Source organism: Electrophorus electricus, chromosome 3, assembly GCF_041902795.1.
Source record: "Electrophorus electricus isolate QZ-2024a chromosome 3, ASM4190279v1, whole genome shotgun sequence".
Classification (NCBI taxonomy): domain Eukaryota; kingdom Metazoa; phylum Chordata; class Actinopteri; order Gymnotiformes; family Gymnotidae; genus Electrophorus; species Electrophorus electricus.
Genome location: NC_137499.1, coordinates 4,877,016 through 4,898,533, shown reverse-complemented (window position 1 = coordinate 4,898,533; position 21,518 = coordinate 4,877,016). Strand labels below are relative to the sequence as shown.

Genomic DNA, 21,518 nt, shown 5'->3' with positions numbered 1-21,518 from the left:
TTAATGTAAAAACCATGAACCGAGAAAATTCTCATACAAGAGACTGACTGCACATCCTTAATGTTTCGTCGCTAACTCTCTTTTAGGGCTTGCTAGACTGCTTTCATTATCAAGAGAACTGAATCAGCAGTCTGCTTTCCCATGCAATTTGAGCTCTCCATTCTGAAAAACGTCGTGTCTTTTGGTTGAGACAGCCAGCGGGGTGTACTGACACATCATCCACTGCCAAGGCTTGTTTTCACCAAACTAGAATGAGCCTTTTCTCTGGAGGCTCAGACGGTACTTCAGAAGTCACGCAGCTGCACGGCTGTGACCCAAACCCGCCTCTAGCGTGTGGCGTGACACGCGGATGGTTCCTGCGATGCTCCGGCGCGGCTCAGCTCCATCCCAAAGGTCAAAGGTCACGGCGAGTCATTTCCGGGAGTAACGGGGCGACGGAAACCGCGCCTCCCAGTCGCCCAGCAAACTCAGTCGCCGGCTCCGTAGCTCCGCCTTCGCACCCGGCGGAGGGCTTCGGTGCGAGGCAACACGGCTCCAGGGGGAACACAATTAAGAGCGCACGCAGGGGGCGGCGTGGACCGCCTGGAGGGCATACTCCAGCAGCCCGAGAGGCCACCGAAGCAAAGAGAAGAAAGAACGCCAATGAGAGGGAATGGCTTCGCCAGTCACAGTTGAAAGAGGCAGGAGAACAAGAGCTTAATGAGTGACCCTGCACATGGCCTGCGCTGCGCTCCTCGGACACGGTACACGCCGACGGGCACGTCAATCACTAGAGCCATAGCTCCGCACCTAAATGACAGCTGCTCGAGTCAAGTGCATGAGGATTTGGCGAACAGTCACTTCTTTGCAGCTTCAGCGTGGAGGGAATTTGAGGCATGTTAGTAGGGCACATGGTGTTCAGTACTGGGTATATCAGCCTCTGAGGCTTGCTGGAGGTCTTAGCTGGATTTTGGCAGGGCGGGTCCCTGTGCTGTCACATTCACTGCTGTGTATGAGTTAGCAGAGGACAGATGGAAGGATCCTCAAAGCAATGAGCAAAGGAATTAAGAGGCCTCTCTCCAGTTAGACACTGTCTCAACGCAGTTTCAAAAACATGCACACACACACACACACACACATATAATCCCTGTTGGTGCCCGTTTTTGAAGGGTTGGCATTACTGTGTTGGCAGCCTGCTAATTATGGCACTGCATATGCCCGGCTGGCACCAGAGACAATTAAGTGTTTGTCCACAGAGCAGCACACAGGGGTGCTGCAGGTTTCATCGCAGCTGTCAGAACGCTATTAGCTACCCACACCATGGCATGGCACAAATAAACGAAGCCAGAGGGTGCAAAGGGGTAACGCAGAAACACCTCTGATAAGTGTGACATATCCAGCGTCTATTATTAGAACCACAAAAAGAGAGGGACACCAGGACTGCGTCAGCTGTAAAACGTAATTCCTGTGGGTCTGAGTGCATCGCAAACATTCATACACATTTGGGTCCAATAAATGTGGCGCGTCATCGTCTTCGCACTTTGGGATGTAGTGAATATTTGGTTTTGGTGCGAGAAATTTGCTCGTTTTGGATGAAGGCGGAAGGATTACGATTGACGGCCGACGCATCGCGCCCACAGGAAGCAAGCCGGGTTGTTCAAGCGGGCCTTTGTGAAGTCTGTACCTCGGAGTCTGCCTTTCAGAGTTCATCTGCTGCTGGAGTTTGCAGCGGTGCGTTAAAACCCATGCCGTCACGGCTATCCGCGTCTCACGCCTGACGTGGGGGAATTTTCCCATCCCCCACAGCACCGCTAGAAACGCAACCACAGGATCATCTTGACTAAGGATAGAGCTGACATGGCCTTCGATATCCCGCTTTGTCAGTAAGCTCGGTGCTGTAACGCTGCAGATCACAGAAAATGGAGCCAACTCGTGGCTTTGTTGGAACGGCTAAATTTAAGCGGCTATCATTAAGTGACATTATGCAGGTACGTACAGAAAAGGAAAAATACAAACTCCCCAATTCCATACGTCACTAGAAGAGGTAGATGACCCTCATCTTTCACAGTAACATCCAATCCTCTCCACAAGAGAAAGCCTGCAAAACAAATGAAGCGTTTCTTGAAAACCTCCCCGAGGACACGCTACTGCTATACTTGTTAAGCATAAATGCCTTCACAGGTATTGAAGCCAAGCTATTACCAAGTGCCCAAGAGAAACGCTGATTTAATACAGAAAGTCTTCCCCTTTTCAGGTCATCTTTTACAGCTGACGAGCGCCATCTCCGGGACGTTTTTATTTACTCAGAGCTCGTCTCCCATTTTGTGACAGCACCTATTTAACATATACTCAACTCCTAGGTGACCACTTCTACAAAAACACTGTAGCTTCCCCCTGACTTATCGCTATATTTTCTACATAAATGATTACCGCATCTTGGCAGAGCTTTTTGCACAACCAACGTGCAGGTTTCTTTAGCAAGCGTGTTGCATCACAGCCAGCCCTACTTAATCTGCAACACCCTCTGTTTACGCACTGTGGCTCTTTGAACGAGGTTATTCGCCATTGAAGTTGTATCCGCCTTGTTAATGCCACAACCACGAAGTACTACAGAACTGCAAGGGTCCCCACATACTTTAATATTACGAATTGCCTGCCAAATATTTATACATAGCTGTGGATACAAAAGTACCAGCAGTGATCAATCAAATTACCAAGTGCTGTGCTCCTATTGGTAGTCAACGTATTTAACCATTCTGCATTATGCTGCCCTCTAGTGACTGACGAATAAAGTGACGAGTACAATTTATTACTTCATTAAAACATACAGCACAAAACGACTCGTGCAGACACGAAATGCACAATCCTTAAAAAAAAAAAATCAAATACTATGTACAAGCAGTCTTAAATAGGCCTACAATCTAGGCTGGTAAAGGAAGGGAAGTTCTCTTCAAAACACGTCATGCGTAACTTTTTTTCTAAACATTTCGGATCGCTTTCTTATCGCAGTGAGAATTCAGTCGCGTTTTCACGAAGTCCAAACATTTCCTGAGAGGCGTAGGTCATGTAGAGGAATCCGTCCTCGTCTTTGTGGTCGCTGTACACCTGCGCCAGTGTCAGCGACATGCTGGCGATGCCCGTGTTGTCGATGAGCAAGTAGAAAGCTTGGCTTGGCATAAGGGTCATTCGGTTTCTGAAATGCAAACGCATAAAGAGAGTCATGTAGACGGGGTAGAGGAGTCGATGGCGCCCTTTTGAACACGTTTGCAACACCGTTATGGTCAGAAACCACGGTGTGCTTGTTCTCCAAAGTTTTACAAATATTAAACTTGCTACAAAAACCTGAACGCACCTAATGATGGTAACGAACTGCGTCATGGTGAGTTCTTGTGGGACAAGAAACTTGGTTTTATCCAGGGGTGGGAGGTATTTTTCCCGATGGTATCGTTCAATAATCACCTAGACAATAATGAGTAGTTTACGCACAAAGACACACACCTTAACCAAATACACCAACTTCTATTTTTCTAGCTCTCACCGGAACTTTAGTAGGAAACTTCGTTCGAATTCCTGCCACCTCTTGTTTTCGCAATGCTGTTCATAAAAACATGTCCGAGTTAGAAGAATGTCGCCGAGCCTTACAGTTTGCTGCGTGCTGATCCACTACAACTCTTAGCGTACATAAGAAAACATTTTTACCAAAACTTTTCCTCTGTTTGAAAGGCTTGGGGTGCTTCGGTTTCTCAAACGGCGCCATTTCGAGGTTTCCTCTCCTTAACGGGTTCCCCACGGCCTCTGACCTGCTCAGAGTAATTGCTTATGAAGCCAACTAACCCAAATTAAATAGTGCAAGCTGTGGTGACGTATGACCTCCACTGACGGCCTGATCCATCCCATACTGCTTTCCCACCTTCCAGAGTGGTGGGATTCTTAGGAAAAATGTTATCAATTGTGTAATAACCTCTTATGTCTGTCACAAAGATTTTTTTTAAAACTGCTCATCAAAAGTCATTTTGTCTTACTGTTTCACTTTTGTGAAAGGTTTTATGTTTCTAAATCAGTCTTTAAAGTCACAGTGAAAGAGTTTAGGCAAAATGAATTTAAAACCGTTTTTGGCTTTTGGCATGTGCAAAAAAAATGAGGCCCGTTGAAACTTCTAAACTACAAGTCCAATCATTCATAGCGTGCAGTTCGCCGTCGAATAAGTGCATTCATATCCGATTGGCTGCTCACGATCGGAGTTGTTTATTGTAGCCAATCAGAACGGAGCGTGTTGACGGTGCTCTACGCGGTGTTTGTGGGCGCAAGCTCGCCGCCAACGTCACGAAATAACAACCGATTTCTCGTTTTGAATCGACTTGCCCAGTAGAGAGAGCTGTTGCTAGGCTAGTTGTTTTTCCCCCTCTTCGAGTACTGAAGCGGATATTGTAACTAGCCAAGTATCGAGGCGTCAAAGAGGAGCCATACGACGAAGTGTCGTGCCAGTCTGGGCGAGCGGATCTCACATTCCCGGCCTTGCCATGGACGAGCAGGCAGGCCCCGGTGTGTTTTTTAACAACAATAACAACGCGGTGTTGCCCGGGGGAGTGAAGGCACCACAGCCGGGCGACGTCGGAGGCGGAGAGGCGGCGAGGGCTCAGTACAGTATTCCGGGGATCCTGCACTTTCTGCAGCACGAATGGGCCCGTTTCGAGGTAGAACGAGCGCAGTGGGAAGTGGAACGGGCCGAATTACAGGTAATACACATTCGCAAAAAATAATTGTGGTTTTGGTTTTTTATGTTTTGTGTAGTGCACCAGTCAAAAGGGGGTGTCCATTTCTCCGCACGATTGTCACTAGCAGCTCCTTACAGTCACGCAGCTAAGCTAGCATGTTAGCATGGAATGACATTTAGCTTAGCTTCAAAAATATTCTGCCGACCACGGCATGGAACTAGCTAAACTTTTAATTTTGCAGTCTGTTAGTTAGCTATCCTTCATCGTCCGTCAAGCCATTCTCCTGTAGCTAAAATGCCTATTGTCTGTTACGAGGAACTCGAGGAGAAAGTAGCTTGGTTATACTCGCAGGTTAGCCTAGCTGCTGTGTGAGCTGATGATGGTCTGTGATGGAATTCCAAAAATGTCCTAGCTAGCTAACTGTTGGCTTGTAAGTTACACAACCAGTTCGTGAATCAAGGTTTTTTTTTTTTAAAGATGGGATATGAATCCATGTCAGTTTCTTTGTCTCCCTAGCTTTTTTTTCACGATTTACTTTGATCTGCTGCAGACAACACTGACGTCAGGATAAAATGGGTTTGTAACTAGCTAGATATAAAACACCAAAACCGACATGTGACTCCAGTAAAACCATACACAGTGCTAGCTAATTAAATGCATTCAACTGCAATAAAGATTTATAACATAAACAGTTTATAAATTCGTTTGATTAACCAGACTGGCAATGTGATACCTTAGCTATATCCCATGCCCTTTCAACACTCATTGAATTACTGCTCTCAAGTGAGCATGTAAGGTTAATAGTTAAACTGTTCAACACACATCTTTTATGCTCCTGTATAACAGTACCATATTATGCATATAGACAGCTGAAAGCTACACAATGTCCCTGTCATTTGAGACACACTGACCAGTGAGGCGTTTAGCACTTATCTTATTGGTGTGATGCCCTTTTTGGCATTTGTACATCCCTATCTCTGAAACAGACATACAGACCAATAGGTATTACATGTACACGTGTTCAAGAGCTCAGTGGTTAAGGTACTTGACTTGTAATCAGAAAGTTGCTGGTTCAAGCCCTCCCACTGCCAAGTTGCCACTATTGGGCCCCTGAGCAAGACCCTTTTTGCTCAAGTTGTACTCAGTCATAATTGTAAGTCACTTTGGATAAAAGCAGCAGCTAAATGCCATAAATGTAAGTATAGTAAGGAAGTTGACAGGTGTCGCAGAGGTAGATGTGAGAAATGGCCACCGGTCTCTTCTCCTCAGAAGAGGAGCTGCTAGCTCTCTGCCTGCGGCTGCTGAGGACAGCACGCTCTATACGCCAATACAGCGTGGGGAAGAGAATGGATTAAGGATTACTGCCCCACTGCTATTGTCTCTGTGGACAGGATCCATTTGACACTGGAATCTTGTTTAGAAAGGAATTTGTTTTGTTTTCATTTGTTTTATTTTATTTTCCTCCTTTGCAGCAACGAAGACAACAAACAGTTACCAGCATTTGCACATGGACAATATCTACTATCATTTTTCCCCAAACTTTCAGTTAGCAAACTCATGCACCAGGCCTGGTTTGGGATTTCTTTTAAAAGGGTGAATGAATAGGAAGAAACATGTGGACCGCAGGATGCGCTTAGTTAACATCTAGCACTGTTGCTTCTCCCATCCAGTGTCATTTGTCTCTTCATAGAATAGTGATCATCATCAAATGTTAAATAATGTATTGGCAACGCCTTGTGTAAATACGGACTGTTATGCTGGGAGGCTTTGCACAAATGGTGCTCTGGTCAGTAGTGTCCTCACACTTGATGGCATTTAAACATTTTCTGCATGTGTTTCACACCTGAGATTGTCAGTTAGTAGGGAGTTCCAGTGTTGGCCAGCTTTAGCTGGGATTTACAAGCCCATCTCCATGGTGACTCATTCTTCTGCACTGCACAGCTTTCTCTCTCTCTCTCTCTCTCCCTCTCTCTCTCTCTTTCTCTCTCTCTCTCTCTCTCTCTCTCTCTCTCTCTCTCTCTCTCTCTCTCTGTATATCTTACATCTAAATATATAAATGAAGAAATATAGGAACAAGCAATTAGGAAAGGAGGAAATGTTGCAGTCTTGCCAGTTTTAGTACTGCAACAGTGCATCTTTTTAACCGGACCCACAAATCCATCCAGCGGGTTTGTTTACCACACGTTCTGGCTGTTAGCTCAGCGGCGGCTCCAGGGGTGGTCGCGCCGATGCATCAGCCGGTCCTTGCCACGGCTTTAAGCTGTTCCCCTCTCTGAGACAGGCCTGTCAGAGGCAGCGAGGCAGTCCCGGGGGAAGAGTGTGGGTTTGTGGCTACGTCACAGAGCTATTCCTGAATATCCCTCCTTATTTCAGCTTGGCATCTCTCATCCTTGTGTCTTCTGACTCTCTCTCCTTTTTTCCCTCCCTCCCTCCCTTTCTCTCTCTCTCCTTTTTTCCCTCCTTCCCTCCCTTTCTCTCTTATAAAACATGCCCTCAGCTGCTGGAGAAAGAACATGTCTGTCTGTCTCCTGGCAGACCCATCCAGAAGGGGCTTCACCAGGCCTGTGGGCTGGACACATTGCACTGAGTTCACACATCCTGTTCTGATGTTTCCCAGCACAGGGTTGCAGTCTGAAACACAACCCCACACATCAATTTTCAAGTGATGTAGATGTGGGGCTACACAATGTAGCCAAAATCTTACAGGGCAAATATAACAATGGAGATCAGCCTTGAGGTATATTAAATGATTTGGCTAACCCTAGATGGAACATGCTTAAAGAATGATGTGGTTAAGGTTACAGAACTTGTGAATGCCATCCTGATTCCTAGACACACCCACTGGGTGTTCTTCCGGAACATCCGAGAGCGGTCAGCCTGCTTACAGCAGAATAAATATTCCATGTTGCTTCGTTCAGTGTCATCATCGCGAAGGCAAATATTGCAGTAACGATTAACAAATGGTATACTGTGCAGATGTAGACATGTGCTCTGACTCTGGAATGCAAGAGAAAGAGCTGTGTGTGTGTGTGTGTGTGTGTGTGTGTGTGTGTGTGTGTGTGTGTGTGTGTGTGTGTGTGTGTGTGTGTGTGTGTGTGGTCGGTCCTGTTTTGACTGCCGGTGCCAGTGATGTCAGGAGGACCTCCGTCCATCAGATCAGCGTGTTGTGTATCACCAGCCTGCTTCTCAAGCCATGAGTAACCCTGGCTGCTATTCTAAAGGCTGTCCAGTGTTCAGCAGTAGTTTGTTTTGCAAGTGTGTTTTGGGAGGCCGTATGCATCAGTCAGCAGCTGCTCCAGCAGGTTTCTCTCTCTCTCCCTCCCTTCCTCCTTACTGGCAGAACTTTTGCTCTACATGTGTTTTTGTTTCCCCCTTTGCGGCATAATCTATTTTGGAGAGCAGGAGTTGTCTGTGGAGTCCTGATCTGCCTCAACCACCCGCACTGCGTTACCGCCCTGCCTGCTTTTCTGCCAGGAACACGCAAACAGGAGGGCACCTTTGCTCCAGGGCAAGTTGGTACTCGTTGGTATTCGTTCCCTCTCATGCTGATATGAAGAAGACTAAGTCAACAGACTGCAGTATTTACATCCGAGCAGTAGTTCTGGATGGCCAACTGGCTTTCAGCATATAGGTGCTTGTTAATGGGTCTTCCTGCCCCCTTCTTGTTCTCTTCCTGCTCTCTTCCTGCCCCCTGCCTGTCCCACACTGAACTGGTCCAGACTCACCACTTTTGCAGTAGTGGTTTGAGCCACTAATTAGCCAGAGGTCAGCATCTCCAGATTTGCTTCCCAGAGGTGTTTTTTTATAGTACCGCATCCATGTCTAAATGAATTGGCCTGAATTGGCCTGAGCAGGCGGGACGAGCTTTTTGTGAGGCTCAGAGGAGGATCACCACTGAAGGGGGGGCAGCCATATTTTGCATTCCTCTCTCTCTGTGTGTGCGTGCACACATGTGCATGTATTAGTGTGTGTTTGTTTACGTGTGTTTGAGAGTGAGAGAAGCAGGGAGGGAGATTATCTCTTACATCAGAGGTAGTTCAGACAGGGGACCCATGGAAACAGCAGAGAACCACAGCTCAGTTACAGTATCAGGTTTACCAGCAGTGTGGTGGAACCCAAGAAATCCACACCCCATTGTGGCTGTGTTTTCCCCTTCCACTTCACCTTAGCTCACAGAACCTAATTCAATGGATCAGTATCCGACGTCGATGAGCTTAATATATCATCGGATCCTGTAATCCTGCTGTAACTAGTCTAATTCCCAGCAGCAGTGACTTTTCGGCGTGTTTCTTTTGATTTGGGGCTTATCACCAGTTAGCTCTCAGGATCTGTCATTAGCCTTCTTAACGCCTTAAGCTGTCTCACAGCCGTTCTGGGAGAAATTGGCATCGAGATTGCATAAGACTCTGCATACTCCAGTAATACCCTATACCATGTGAGTTCCCATGGTCTCCTCTTATCTCACCTTATCTCCCCTTTGCCTCCCTCTGTCTCCACCTGTCTCCCTTGTCTCTGGTCTCAGATGCCTGGGTCTCTCTTTACATTTCACCTACTTAAAGGTTAGTTGCATTTTCAGAGAGGGTCAAGTAAGTTCGTGTATACAGAGGCTCCTGTAGGTGGGACCTGCAGGAGGATGAGAGAAGTAGTGCTGTACTGGTGGGCGGGATTAGGGCCGGTCATCTGGCCCCTGAGCAGGGGTGTGTCACTGTTTGTGGTTTTTGTTTTTGTATTTCCTGTTCATGAGCTCTTTTAGCCGAGCTCATTCCCAGTAGAGGGGCAGGACATCGCAGCACCGCCACTGACTGGACGAGATTCCACAGGTTTGGAAGAGAACGGAAGGCAGTGTTGTGATTCTGGAGGGAGAGCTCAACAGCTCTGTGCTGTAGGATGTGATCTGTCGTGTGCACGCAGCGAAGTCAACCATAACATTTCCTTCTACTCAGACCTTCGTTTGCGTCTTGAAGCCAAGCTGCAGCTTACTTAAATATTTCACGACTGTGGCGTGTCGTGTTGCTTAGAAGTCACCAGCAGTGTTTACCACCTCCGTATGCATAATCTGCACCGACATCCACGTTTATCCAAACCTCCGTGCGGCTGACGAGCAACCCTCAAAACCTTCCTCTCCGCCGCTGTGACGGAGCCCATGTGGGCGCCTTTTTAAACGGCGTGATTCATGATTTGAATTTCAAAACAGTCGGCAAGGCATAAGCGTGTCCTGCAGATGTTCCATTTTTGTCGCATGTTTGGAAAGATGATGCGTGGTGATCTCCCCTGCGCTTCCACATCAGACCCCCACTACACCTACCTCCATGTAGCCCAATCCCAAGTCCCCATGCAGTTGCTTTGTCATGTCGCGTTCATGCTATTAACCGACACCCTATGTAGTGCACTATGCAGGCAATAAGCCAAGAGCTGGCATCCTGTGTGGGCTGTATGTAAGGTGTAAAAAAAAAAAAAAAAACCTTCAACCATCCTCCAAGGTGGTGCATTATTTGTCTTCCATGTGCCGCTGTCACCAGCAGGTTGCTCATTAGGGGTCTGGGCTCTGGGGTTCTGCATAGCTGCTTTACTTACAGTGTCCGTCACAAGAAGCGCTGTGCAAATAAAAACCAACCAAGTTGGGCTGACTCTTACAGATGTATTGAAAATCGTTGTCATACTTTTGCGTAAAACCATATCCTTTGCCTCCAGTCACGTCTTCAAAAGTCGTTCACAAACGCTTTCTAGATTTTAGTTTTGCTGCCTGGTAAATTGGTGGATCCTGGGTGAATCCCTCCCCCTAGTCCTCACTGCTTCGGTAATTGAGTTTCCATAGCTGAGATGATGACCTCATCAGGTCTGGTGTCTCCGTGGAGCCCGTAAACTCTGTCCTAGAGCGTCTGAAAGTGGACTTGGCGGAGGACGCAGAGCAGAAGTTCTCCTCAATGCCTGTTTGTGCTGGAGGTTCCTCTCACGGGATTCTCTACCTATGCACTTCTCCTTATAGCTTTTACATCTTAAGCATTTCTGTTGAAGCCCATCAGGATAAACCCCCTCACGGAGTGCTTAGGGGTCTTCTACCCATCATACACCTCTGTAAATGGGAGCGTGTTGAATGAGACTGTCCTAGGACCTGGCCTAGTTACCTCTGGGTGCGTGGTAATCGCAGTGGGTAGGCACTTATTAGCGCCCTTCCTCATCCTGCTACTGTGCTGCTGTTCCACACAGGAAACAATTAGCACCTCTGTTGTTTCATCATTCCTGGGATCGTTGCTGTTTGACTGAGCATGTGGCTTTCGGTCCGGGTGCCACGCCACTGCAGGGTAGAGGTATTGTTCTTACAGACACGCCCTTACATGACGGGTTCTCTTCACTGCTGCGTGGCGAGGGGCCAGCACAAAAGATCCATCCTGCAGATACAAGCCGTCTGACTGCCACCCTTTTCGGCTCCCTTTTAAAAGGGCATCGGATGTTTCGATGGGGCTTTCACCAGTCGTGCTTTTCAGGCTCTGAAGTCGCTGGCTCCCTGGCTTTGGCTGGTTATCGGCAAGGACTTTGGGCAGAGCGAGCCGGCGAGGCTCCTCTCTCGTCCTGCTCTGGGACGGACGCAGACGTATGGCAGATGAATTGCTGGGCGCTGCTCTGCTGCTTCCCCCAGCCATGCTGTTGCTGTGAGGAGGTGATCAATAAGATCACTCATTAGAAGTGCTGCAGGAGTTTGTGGTGGAAGACATTTTTCTTGCTTTCACTCACTTATACTCACTCACACTTTTTTTTTCATCTTTCTGTCTCTCTGTCTCTCTCTCTCTCACACACACACACACAAACACTCATACTTACTCACTCGCACGCACATACACTCTGCTGTCCTGTCCTTCTTCACTGGCAGAACTTTTGCTCTACATATATATTTGTTTCTCTCTCTCTCTCTCTCTCTCTCTCCCTCCCCCCATCCTCCTCTTCACTTTCCCTTAGTCAGGCATTAGCAGACTAACGTAAGGTGTCCAGGTCATGCAGTAGCAGGTGTGTGTGTGTGAGTGTGAGAGAGAGAGAGAGAGAGAGAGAGACAGACACACGTTCAGTGCAGGCGGTAGCAGACCTAACGTGCGGCGTGTGAAACGTTCAGGTCAGGCAGTAGCAGACTAACACAACGTGTTCGGGTCAGGCAGTAGCAGACGGGTGTGTGTGAGTGAGAGAGAGACACGTTCAGGACAGGCAGCAGCAGACCTAACGTGAGGCGTTCACTGCAGGCTAACGTGAGGCGTGTGAGGCGTTCACTGCAGGCTAACGTGAGGCGCTCGGCGCTGGCAGTGGCGGACTAATGTCACTAAATGGTGCGTGTTTAGTGCTCTCCCTGTCTCCCTACATGGTGAGCCACAGTGTGTCCTTACTGCAACATCACTCCGAGCACTTGTAAGCACAAGCCTGGCATACCAGACACAACTGCTCTTCTGTCAGCCTGAGACCTCTCACGTGTGTTACACAGCACCGGCGAAAACAAGCACACGCACAGCGGCTCAAAACTTTGCACACTCGCCACAGCTCTGCCACCGACACTGGGACGAACACTGCAGGAGTCGAGAGCTGACAACCGCGTGAGCCAAATGGACTTGGTCATGTATGGGCTTTTACTTGCCATAGCAACGGCGCACTTAGGCGCTAAAAGGGTGCAGGCCATCATGCTGCACACGCGGCCTCTGTCGGGCTCTCTTGGTGGGGCTTCTGGCCATGGCCAGGTAGCCGGGGCCCCGCAGGAGTCGGCTTGGGTTTCCCTGGGGAACCAGAACCGGGTCATGTCGGCCGGTGGGGGCATACCCAACAGGGCGGACCCCGCCTTTCCGACCGCGGCTGTCCCATGCAGATGTTGCGCGGTGGCGATTGCCACTTCTTCCACGACAACAGAGACATCCGACATTAGACTTTCAACCGATGACTTGCTCTGAGCAGCGCTGGTGTAATCAGGGGGCTCATTAGCCTGAGAACTTCCTTCCTGTTTTCTTCTCGTCTGCCATCGTGCCTTTGCTCTAAGCCCAGGGAGAATGGAGCGTGTCTGCTAGAAGCTGCTCCCCTCTTCGAGACAGCGCTGTCAGAGACCATCTCAAGGTGACTAGTGTGGGTTTGGAGCTACGTCACTGAGCTATTCCTGAACTCCCTGCAACCTACCCCTTCTGCTTCATGCCTCTAGTGTCTCCTGTTCTCTCTTTCATTTCTTCCTCTCGCACTTTCTCTGCCACTGGAAGAGGAACAGCTTCTCCCGTGGAAGCTTTGGTAGGTCTTTCCTATAGACAAAAGTGTAAATGAGCTCGTCCTCTCTCGGGAACAGCCAGAGAGCCTGAAGTCCCATAGGGGAGTTTAAACCGGTTCTCCTGGATTCTCCATGGCCAGTGCAGCCACTGTGCTCACGGGAGACGATGTGAAATTCAGTCAGAGCGCTGAACAACAGTGTTATTGAGGTCACCTAAACTGCTCCCCGGTTGTGCGAAGAAGACGCCAGCATGATTTAGCGGGTAATTTCCTCAGTGGGAAGTCTAGTGCAGTGGCTGCTGGTATTTGCATTTGCTATTTTCTCCCCACCACGCATTGGGGAGCCCCCGCTCCTCTGAAAACCCACTCTGAGTCACCACCATGGGCCTCATTTGAGGGCTTTCACTTGCAGGCGTCCAGAGGGCACTTCCGCACAAACTGCCTGTCAGCCTACAGAAGCGGAGAAGGCTAGGGAGGGTCCTTTTACAGCAAACGCCTCATTTAACGGGTTGTGTTTATGCGTGTGCCCTAAGAAAGGCCAAATCTAATTTTCACACTTGTCCATCTACCCTAGATCATTTAATCAACACCCTTTGGTGTCAGAGTTTAATGTAGCTAAAATGTTAGGAAATATTGGGGGGATATATTAGAAAGTGAGGAAATCCCCACCAAACAGCATATTACAGCCTGTTTTGTGATGCTTCTGTTGAAGAAAGTTAAATGACTGTGTGGTGTTCTGGTGCATGTAAGCGATGTTAACCTTGTACCTACATCATTGCTTACTCCCATCGGTGTATCACCACAAAATAGTGAATCAAAACATTTTTTTTCAGCCGTGGTTTTACATAGCAAAATTAGCACAGGAAAAACCACACGTACATGCATGTGTTGCAGTGAATGGAAGCTTTCAGATGGAAGCTCCATGCTTGCACAACCTGCTTGTGCTCTCACTAAACATGCCCAACTCTTTTTATAAAACTCTGCGGTCTTAAAATGGGAAATGGAGTGAAGATTAATCAATTGGGTTACCCAGTTTTCCCCCTGCATTTAGGTCATATCAACCTCTACATCTGAAGCTCCCTTTTTAACTCTCTAATTTCAGCTTTCGCTTCCCTAGCAGGGGGGGCAACTGTGCAAACTCAGCATGGCTCTTACATATGGGCTTCCACCTGTGCTGTACTGGTATCCTAATCCTGCACAGATTGGGGATTTTGTCCCTAGTTAAACTCGTAACTTAATTCCCAGGTTTAGTAGATGTGTGAGCGCAGAGAAGTCACTAGACGTGGCACTTCCAGAAGCTTTTCTGCTGCTCTACAGGTTGTCTGTCACGTCTCACCCAATTTCAGTTTGCTGAGGGAGTGTTTACCATCAGATGCTGGCACCGACCCAGTTGCCTCAGCAACCCTGCAAATGAGCATGACCGTGCTGCCCATGCCTGCCACGTGGAGGTCAAGGTTTAGAGGCCATGACCGTCCTCTGAATCATAACGTGTTGTACTCCAAGGGTCACCCAACTAGAGAAACACCAGGAATTATGGATAGAACATGTATTAACATATATGGATATAACGTGTATGAATTAGTGACTCATTTAGCTCTGCAGTTGTTGTAGCCTGTTCTGCAGGTTGTGTTGTAGCCTGCAGCCTGTCCCATCAGCCTTTTCCCCTGTAACAGGACTGCGTATGTGTCCATTGTCTGCGATTAAAACCACGTTATCCACCTCCTGCTGCTGTTCCCCTTCAGTGCACACTTTAGCTCGATTCCGGTTCGCATTGGCTCGCTTAATTAATCGCCATTGTCTGCTGCTAAAGAGAACTTCTGACAGCTCGGTATCAATGCTGTGAGCATGATGCACTGAACGGAGAGTGTCGTGCTGCGTAAAGGAAATGTAAAGGCAGTGTAAAGACTATGCAAAGGCGGTGTAATAGAAGTGTAAAGGCTGTGTAAAGGTTGTTTTTTACTGCCTCGCTGCACAACCGCTGCCGGGCCAGCAGTTAGCGCCTGCTAGCAGGAGACCTAAAGGGAATTTTCACAGCTCCAGCCTACAGATGGCGAGGTTCTTAATGCCAGAGCTGAAAGCGTTCCCCGACTTAGGGCCTCCTTCAGAGCATGAGGCATGCTTCTGCACACCCACACCCACACACATCGTCTAACATGCTGTTTGTTCAGCACAGATTTGAACAAGTGCAGCTAAAATAAGGTCTAGTACATTGTGTGCGCATGCACGTGCGTTTGTGTGTGTGTGCGCGCCCATGGGTGTGGTTGTGTGTTTTTGCTGTTGGCTTTATGGGTGTGCTAAATCTGATTAATCCTGCGCCAGCTATCGGTGTTTGGCCCTGGGCACTAATTCACCCCATCACTTAGGCAGACATTAAGCAGCAGATGGGCCATTTGTCCAAGATGCTATGGATAGAGTCCAGAAAGCCACGCAAAGACAGAAATAACGAGAAGTGAGGAGTTGCGAGAAAAGCATGGAACCTGGCTTTGCCGTCCTTCCTTTGGCTTAGTGAGTTAACCTTTAGAGAAGTGTATAGTTTTATGAACCGTGTAACCCTGGTGAGGCTAGTGGGTTTAATCTTGGTTCATTTCTCTGGCACACTTTTCTGCCTGCACCCGGGTTCCCCTTCACCAACACCAGCCGTTTCTGCTGCTGTCTTGGATCCCAGCTAGAGCTGCTTCAACTCATAGAATATTTTTTTCAGCTTCTTATGTTTAAATGTTCTACTTTATGGTTTAGCTGGGTTTTAGTTTGGCTTTGGTTCACTGTGGTTGCGTGTACATGTGTTCCAGGCTCAGATTGCCTTCCTGCAGGGGGAGAGGAAGGGCCAGGAGAACCTGAAGAAGGATCTGGTGAGGAGGATCAAGATGCTGGAGTATGCTCTGAAGCAAGAGAGGTGTGATCCCATCAAGACCCCCACAGTACCCCATCACCACCCCACCCATCCTCACTACCCCCCAGTACCCCCACCACTCCTTACCATAACACCTTTTCCTACACCCAAAGAATGCCTTCGTTTTCATGAGCATATTTTTCTCTTGCTGATGTGCTCTGGTTGACATCTTTTTGACTTTAACTGCCAGAGATATATTCTCCATCTCTACTTCTCAGCCTGCCTCACTCTACCATCTCTAAAATCTTGTTCTTACTCACTCTCTCACACTGCTTCTTTCTCCACCTCTCTCTGCCTCTCTCAATCACCTCTACCACTGTTTTCTCTTACCTGTGTTTGCCTTGCTCTCTAAATCTGTGGCAGCAGAGTATGAGTCATTCCTCGTCCCAGGTCAGGCTGAAATAATATAGGACCCAGGTCCACAGTGAGGCTTTCACAGCAGAAATCCATCTACTGCAACAATGTCTCCTGTGCCAATGGGAAACGTCTCTTGAGATGTGGTGTCTATAGCTGGCATGCCCACGGCTCACGTCTTTGCCTTGTCCTTCCTCCAAAGCCTGTCTGAGGCTCCATTGCTCCTGGCTCTCTTCCCTGAGCACCTGGGCAGGCGTTGCGTGGAACGGTATTGCTCACACCGCGCTTTTTTCTGAGCTGCGTTTAATTCGACTGCGGCCTACGGGACGTGGCAGGAGGAGACGGTGACACCGGAAATGGCCGTTGCGAGTCACGTTTACGGTGCACGCGCTCTCTGCAGTGCGCGGTCACGTAGCCAGATTGCTTATCCGATGAGCAGCACTCCGCTCTAAGTCCTCCCTGTTCTCTGCCACCGCCAGCGTTTCCCAGCACGCACAGTTTATGGAATCGATCAGCAATGCGTTCTAGACAATGTCAGAGTGCCAAGTGGGCGTTCTGCTGTAGCCGTGGCAACAGCGCAACTAAAGCCTTCTTTCTGTCTGTCTTTCTTTCTTTTTAATACTTTTGCCCCCTCCCTCAGAGCAAAATACCACAAGCTGAAGTATGGGACAGAGCTCCAGCAGGGAGACATGAAACCACCTAGCTATGACTCAGGTAGGTCATTGCCTACGCTCCACTACAACCACATTTCTGAGTGTGAGACTCGAGACAAATGTTACCGACAGCAGTGTCTCCACCTCCCCCACCCTCTTCAGACAGTTTTATAACTCTACTTCTGTGTGGGTTATGCAAGGAATGCTGAAAGATAAGATGGTGTGGTTTCTGCAGTGGTGACACTATAGCTGTGTCTGGGAGTGATGCTGAACTGTGACCCCCTCTCTCACTCTTCCAGATGATGGGAACGAGAATGAGGCCCTCCCTGAGCCACCCAACAGCCAGCTGAGCTGGAAGCAGGGGAGACAGCTGCTGAGACAGTGAGTGATGGACAATCACACCCAGACACACACACACACACACACACACACACCCATCGACAAGTAAGATGTTGGCTACGTATGTAAATCTCACATTCTTGTGTTCGAGCACCCACAAACACATACACACACCTCATTCTCCCAACCCAGGCACAGGTCCACTCCCACATAGAGACACAGTCAGGAGAAAGACCCTAGAGCATGTTCTGAGGTAGGTGGGGCATCCACCACTGCTCTGGGCAGTTACGAGAACTCGCAAGTTATGTAATGTTGATTCTTCCAATGTTGAGAAGTACTCTTCAACATTGTCATGATGTGTGTGAGACAGACAGACAGAGACAGACAGAGACAGACAGAGACAGACAGAGACAGACAGAGACAGAGAGAGAGACAGAGAGAGAGACAGAGAGAGAGAGAGACACAGAGAGAGAGAGAGAGAGAGACAGACAGACAGGCAGAGAGAGACAGACAGACAGGCAGAGAGAGACAGACAGACAGGCAGAGAGAGACAGACAGACAGGCAGACAGAGACAGAGAGAGAGAGACACAGAGAGAGAGAGACAGAGAGAGAGAACAATCTCTCTCGCTCTCTCACACACACACACACACACACACACACGTTCAGCACACACCTGAACAATCACTGCTAAATTAAACAGCACTTGTCTAAAGACCATGTGATGTAATCAGGCTTTCTGAACCCTTGCCTCATGTAGCCTGTCAGGCTAAATGGGGAAAGCTTGTTCAGCATACAGAGACCCAGAGGGGAAGAAAAGGGGATTTCCTTGGCGACACCTGTGCTGAGCAGGATGTCATGCGCCACACAATGCCCCAAATTCCCTAAGGATGCAAGACTAATACTATTCACCAGAAACACAAACGTGCACACTGGAAACCTCACACAGCAAATAGTTCTCAAACGTCATTTCAGTGCAAAGTCAACATTTGTATTTTTTCACGGTCTGTAGCGGAGACTGTTGAATGTTCAAAGCTTTGGTGGGAATCTGTTTGTCAGAGCTCTGGTGGGAATCTGCTTGGCAGAGTTTAATTCTGAGTGTCTAGAACAGGCAGCCAGAGCTAAAGTTGTGCTTCAGCAGGTGCTGTGGGTGCTGAGCACCCGTGACCAGCTATGCAGACAAGCTTCCAGAAAGCCATCAATTATTTGCATAACCATAATAAAGAAGTTATCGACAATTTGGTTATTTTCATTTCTGTTTTTGCTTGTTAGAAGTACAGACAACAGCTGCTAACATGCTAAATCCAAAGATTCTACCAATGTGCTTAGGCTAAACAGGCCGTTTCCGTAGACTTATGTGTCGTATTTTCAAGGACAACTACAAGCGTGCAGCGTCTTTCTGTGTAATATTAAGTGCTACAGCCCGTTTCAATATGTGGCTAGCCTCCATTCTGTGGAAGGCTTAAAATGACTGTTGTCTTAAACATGAATTTAATAGACTGGTAATAAGACTTGCAACTCCAGGAAACAGAAGCATCAGGTGTTCTGCAAAGTTAGTCATCAGGTTACCTTGGAGTTGTTACTACCCTGTCTAGGATTGTAGGCTTGAGTAATGGAATGCAAACCAGACAGACAGGTTGATGGCAAAAGTCAATTGTATTTACAAGTTTTGGTGTTCAGATACAGAAATGTACAATAAACTGGTGCAGTAACTTCAGGAGTGGCCCAGACCAACACAACAAATAAAACCGCACTAGAAACAAAAAGACAACTGATTAAGCTAATAAAAAGAAATGTACTATGACTATAAACAGATAAATCCACTCCCTACCACCAGTGTGTAACTACTATATACAGGGCAAACCAATAAAGGACAAAGCGAACCGTAAATCAAGGGGAAAAGCCAAAGTCGTACACACAAATCCAAGCAGTCACAGTATCAAAAAGCAGACACAAGTCCAAACACTAACAACAACGATCTCTTCTCTAATGAGCCCTAAGCGGAGCCCTTCTTCCCTTCCTTTTATATGGTCCTCAGCTCACTGCAAAACCAATGTAGACTTCAAAATACTGCAGCACTAACAAGAGAGCAGGTGCGTCTTTTTCTATGGTGCTGTACGCTAATTGGTGCTTTATAAATTTTTTTGAAGATATAAAAAACAGGGTGTTCCAAGCCTTGGGTATCCTTCTGCATGAGGACAGCACCAGCACCTACGCCACTAGCGTCAACCTCCAATATAAAGGGACGTGAGAAGTCAGGAGCAGCAAGAACAGGAGTATGGCACAATAACGCTTTGATGGTGTCAAAAGCATCCTGGCGCATAGGGGACCACTCAAAGGGAACTTTCTCAGGGAGTAGGTTTGTTAGGGGTGTCACAATTACAGAAACATTTATACAAAAACATCGGTAAACGGTGCTACTTCACCCATACCAAAATAACATTTGTTCAGATTTAAAACAAGCAAAGCATCCTGCAACTTTCCAAAAACCATTTCTAAAGTCCGCAGGTGCTGTTCCCACATGAGTATAAACATCATCATCCATGTAGGCTTCACAATTCGGGACCTCACCTAGCACAATATTCATAAACCACTGAAAGGTTGAAGGTGCATTTTTGAGACCAAAACTGTGTAATGCAGGAATTTATCAGGGGTGGCAAAACGAATGTCTTGAGGCATGAGGTGTAAGCGGCACTTGCCAATAACCCTTTAGAAGGTTGAGCCTACTCACAAAATTAGCAGATCCTATCTTATCAATGCAATCCTCCATGCAAGGCATGAGGAACAAATCCTGCGTTCACTTTACGGTAACCCGTGCAAAAGCAAAAGGTTCCGTCAGGTTTCGGAAGCAGGAGACGAGGAGAGCACAAAGGGCTGTTACTATGGATGGCTAAACCATTAGCAAGCAAGTATGTTGTTTCCTGTTCCAACAAAGCTTATGGGGGTTTACTCGATACGGATTTTGTTTTATTGGAGGGTGTGAGCCTACATCTCTATTAACAACAGAAGTACACAAAGGAGTATCAGAAAAGAGTGATTAGTATCTCTGTCAGCTTCTCTGGGAGACATCGTAGGACTTCTGAATTGGTTAGACGTGCACACGGTAGACTGTTGCAAGCCAGGTGTACCCCATCTTGCACTGGTATATACTCAGCAGGAACCATAACCATAGCTAGGGTACAAGGGGTTGATGATGACGAGGAAACAGAGGACACGCACACATTCTGAGCATTTTGATCAACATAGGGCTTTTAACTAATTGATATGGCACATGTGCATCTTTCGTCTACTAACAGGTAGCCAAAGCATAATTGGTAGGGGACCCGCAAAGCGTGCACTCAAGGAAGATCCCAACATAGGCAAAAGGGCTAATGCCTTGTCACCAACCTCAAAAGAACGACCGACAGCTTTTTGGTCATACATTGCCTTCATAGCTGTCTGAGAGTCACTAAGATTACGTTTAGTAAGACGGGCACTTTGGAGTGTACCGCTACTTTAGCTGGCCCTGAATATACACTTGAGGGTAGGAACAGATTATGTACAAGGAGCCTCATAATACTTTTCCTACACCTTGCACCAACACATTGTTACCACCATATGTGTCTGATACTGGCAACACGCTTTCCAATATAAGTAATACAGCAGCATCAGTATCCCTTAATCCTGTGATTTACCGATGATGATGAGGGACAACGGCCAAAGAGACAGAACCTTGGAAAATAAAGGGTTGAAAAGCTGGTTCTACACATTCAAACGTATCCAAGGGTAGAACACTCATCACATTTATTTTCTTAGCTGCTCTCGCTTCGTTGGGGCGTAGGGCCAGACAAGATGCAACGATGCATGCCCTTTTTCATAAAAACACTCCCTTGTTTCCACTGTGGGAGAGGAAACAGGTGCTTGTGGTGGTATCAGGGTTTTCAGGGACTATGGCTAGGCAGATTCGTAGTCACATAGTTACGGAGCAAACTCGGTTTTGTGAGTTAGGACTAATTAATCTGCCAAAGTAGCTTTCTGCTCATTCAGGTAAACAACAACCGTTTTCAGGAGACAAATTTCGAGAGACAACTCCAAGTAAAATCAGCTCTTTTAGATTATCAAACATTTTAACACTACTCGCACTACACCACTTCTCGAATTAACAAGTTTTCTCCCTTGCAAGCTCTGTATGTGTCTGGGGGATTTTCTCAAATGCCAAAACTTCTGTCTATAGACTTCTGGCACCAACTCACAAGCATTGTGGCTTTCACAACATCGTAGTTAAAGCTCTGCTCTAAAGTTAACAATGAGCAAACCACCTTGCACTGGAGCATGAGTGGCCAAAGATCCTTGGCCAATTTAATGCTGTGGCTTTACGTTCAAACATT

General features: G+C 47.5%; 2 protein-coding genes across 5 annotated transcripts in view; one reads left to right on the top strand and one right to left on the bottom strand.

The window, feature by feature from the left end:
- Positions 1-2,772: 2,772 nt before the first annotated feature.
- Positions 2,773-3,929, bottom strand: map1lc3c (microtubule-associated protein 1 light chain 3 gamma). The gene is made up of 4 exons (XM_027024677.3): positions 3,679-3,929; positions 3,518-3,573; positions 3,332-3,438; positions 2,773-3,172 (listed from the first exon to the last, which is right to left on the bottom strand). Exons 1-4 carry the CDS (start codon positions 3,734-3,736, stop codon positions 2,980-2,982), a joined length of 414 nt encoding a protein of 137 aa, XP_026880478.1. The 5' UTR covers positions 3,737-3,929; the 3' UTR covers positions 2,773-2,979.
- A 332-nt stretch (positions 3,930-4,261) lies between these two features.
- The window catches only part of strn (striatin, calmodulin binding protein), a 33,160-nt gene continuing 15,903 nt past the window's right edge, over positions 4,262-21,518 (top strand). For 3 of the 4 annotated variants that reach the window (XR_014122516.1, XM_081709970.1, XM_035527425.2), the window contains exons 1-4: positions 4,262-4,715; positions 15,707-15,810; positions 16,802-16,875; positions 17,114-17,195. Coding sequence is in view for 3 of the 4 variants with exons in the window: in XM_081709970.1 (XP_081566096.1) it covers positions 4,500-4,715; positions 15,707-15,810; positions 16,802-16,875; positions 17,114-17,195 (476 nt within the window). In the remaining variant the exon portion in view is untranslated. The remainder of the gene's footprint in view (positions 4,716-15,706; positions 15,811-16,801; positions 16,876-17,113; positions 17,196-21,518) is intronic. The other variant, XM_081709972.1, reaches the window with a different exon arrangement.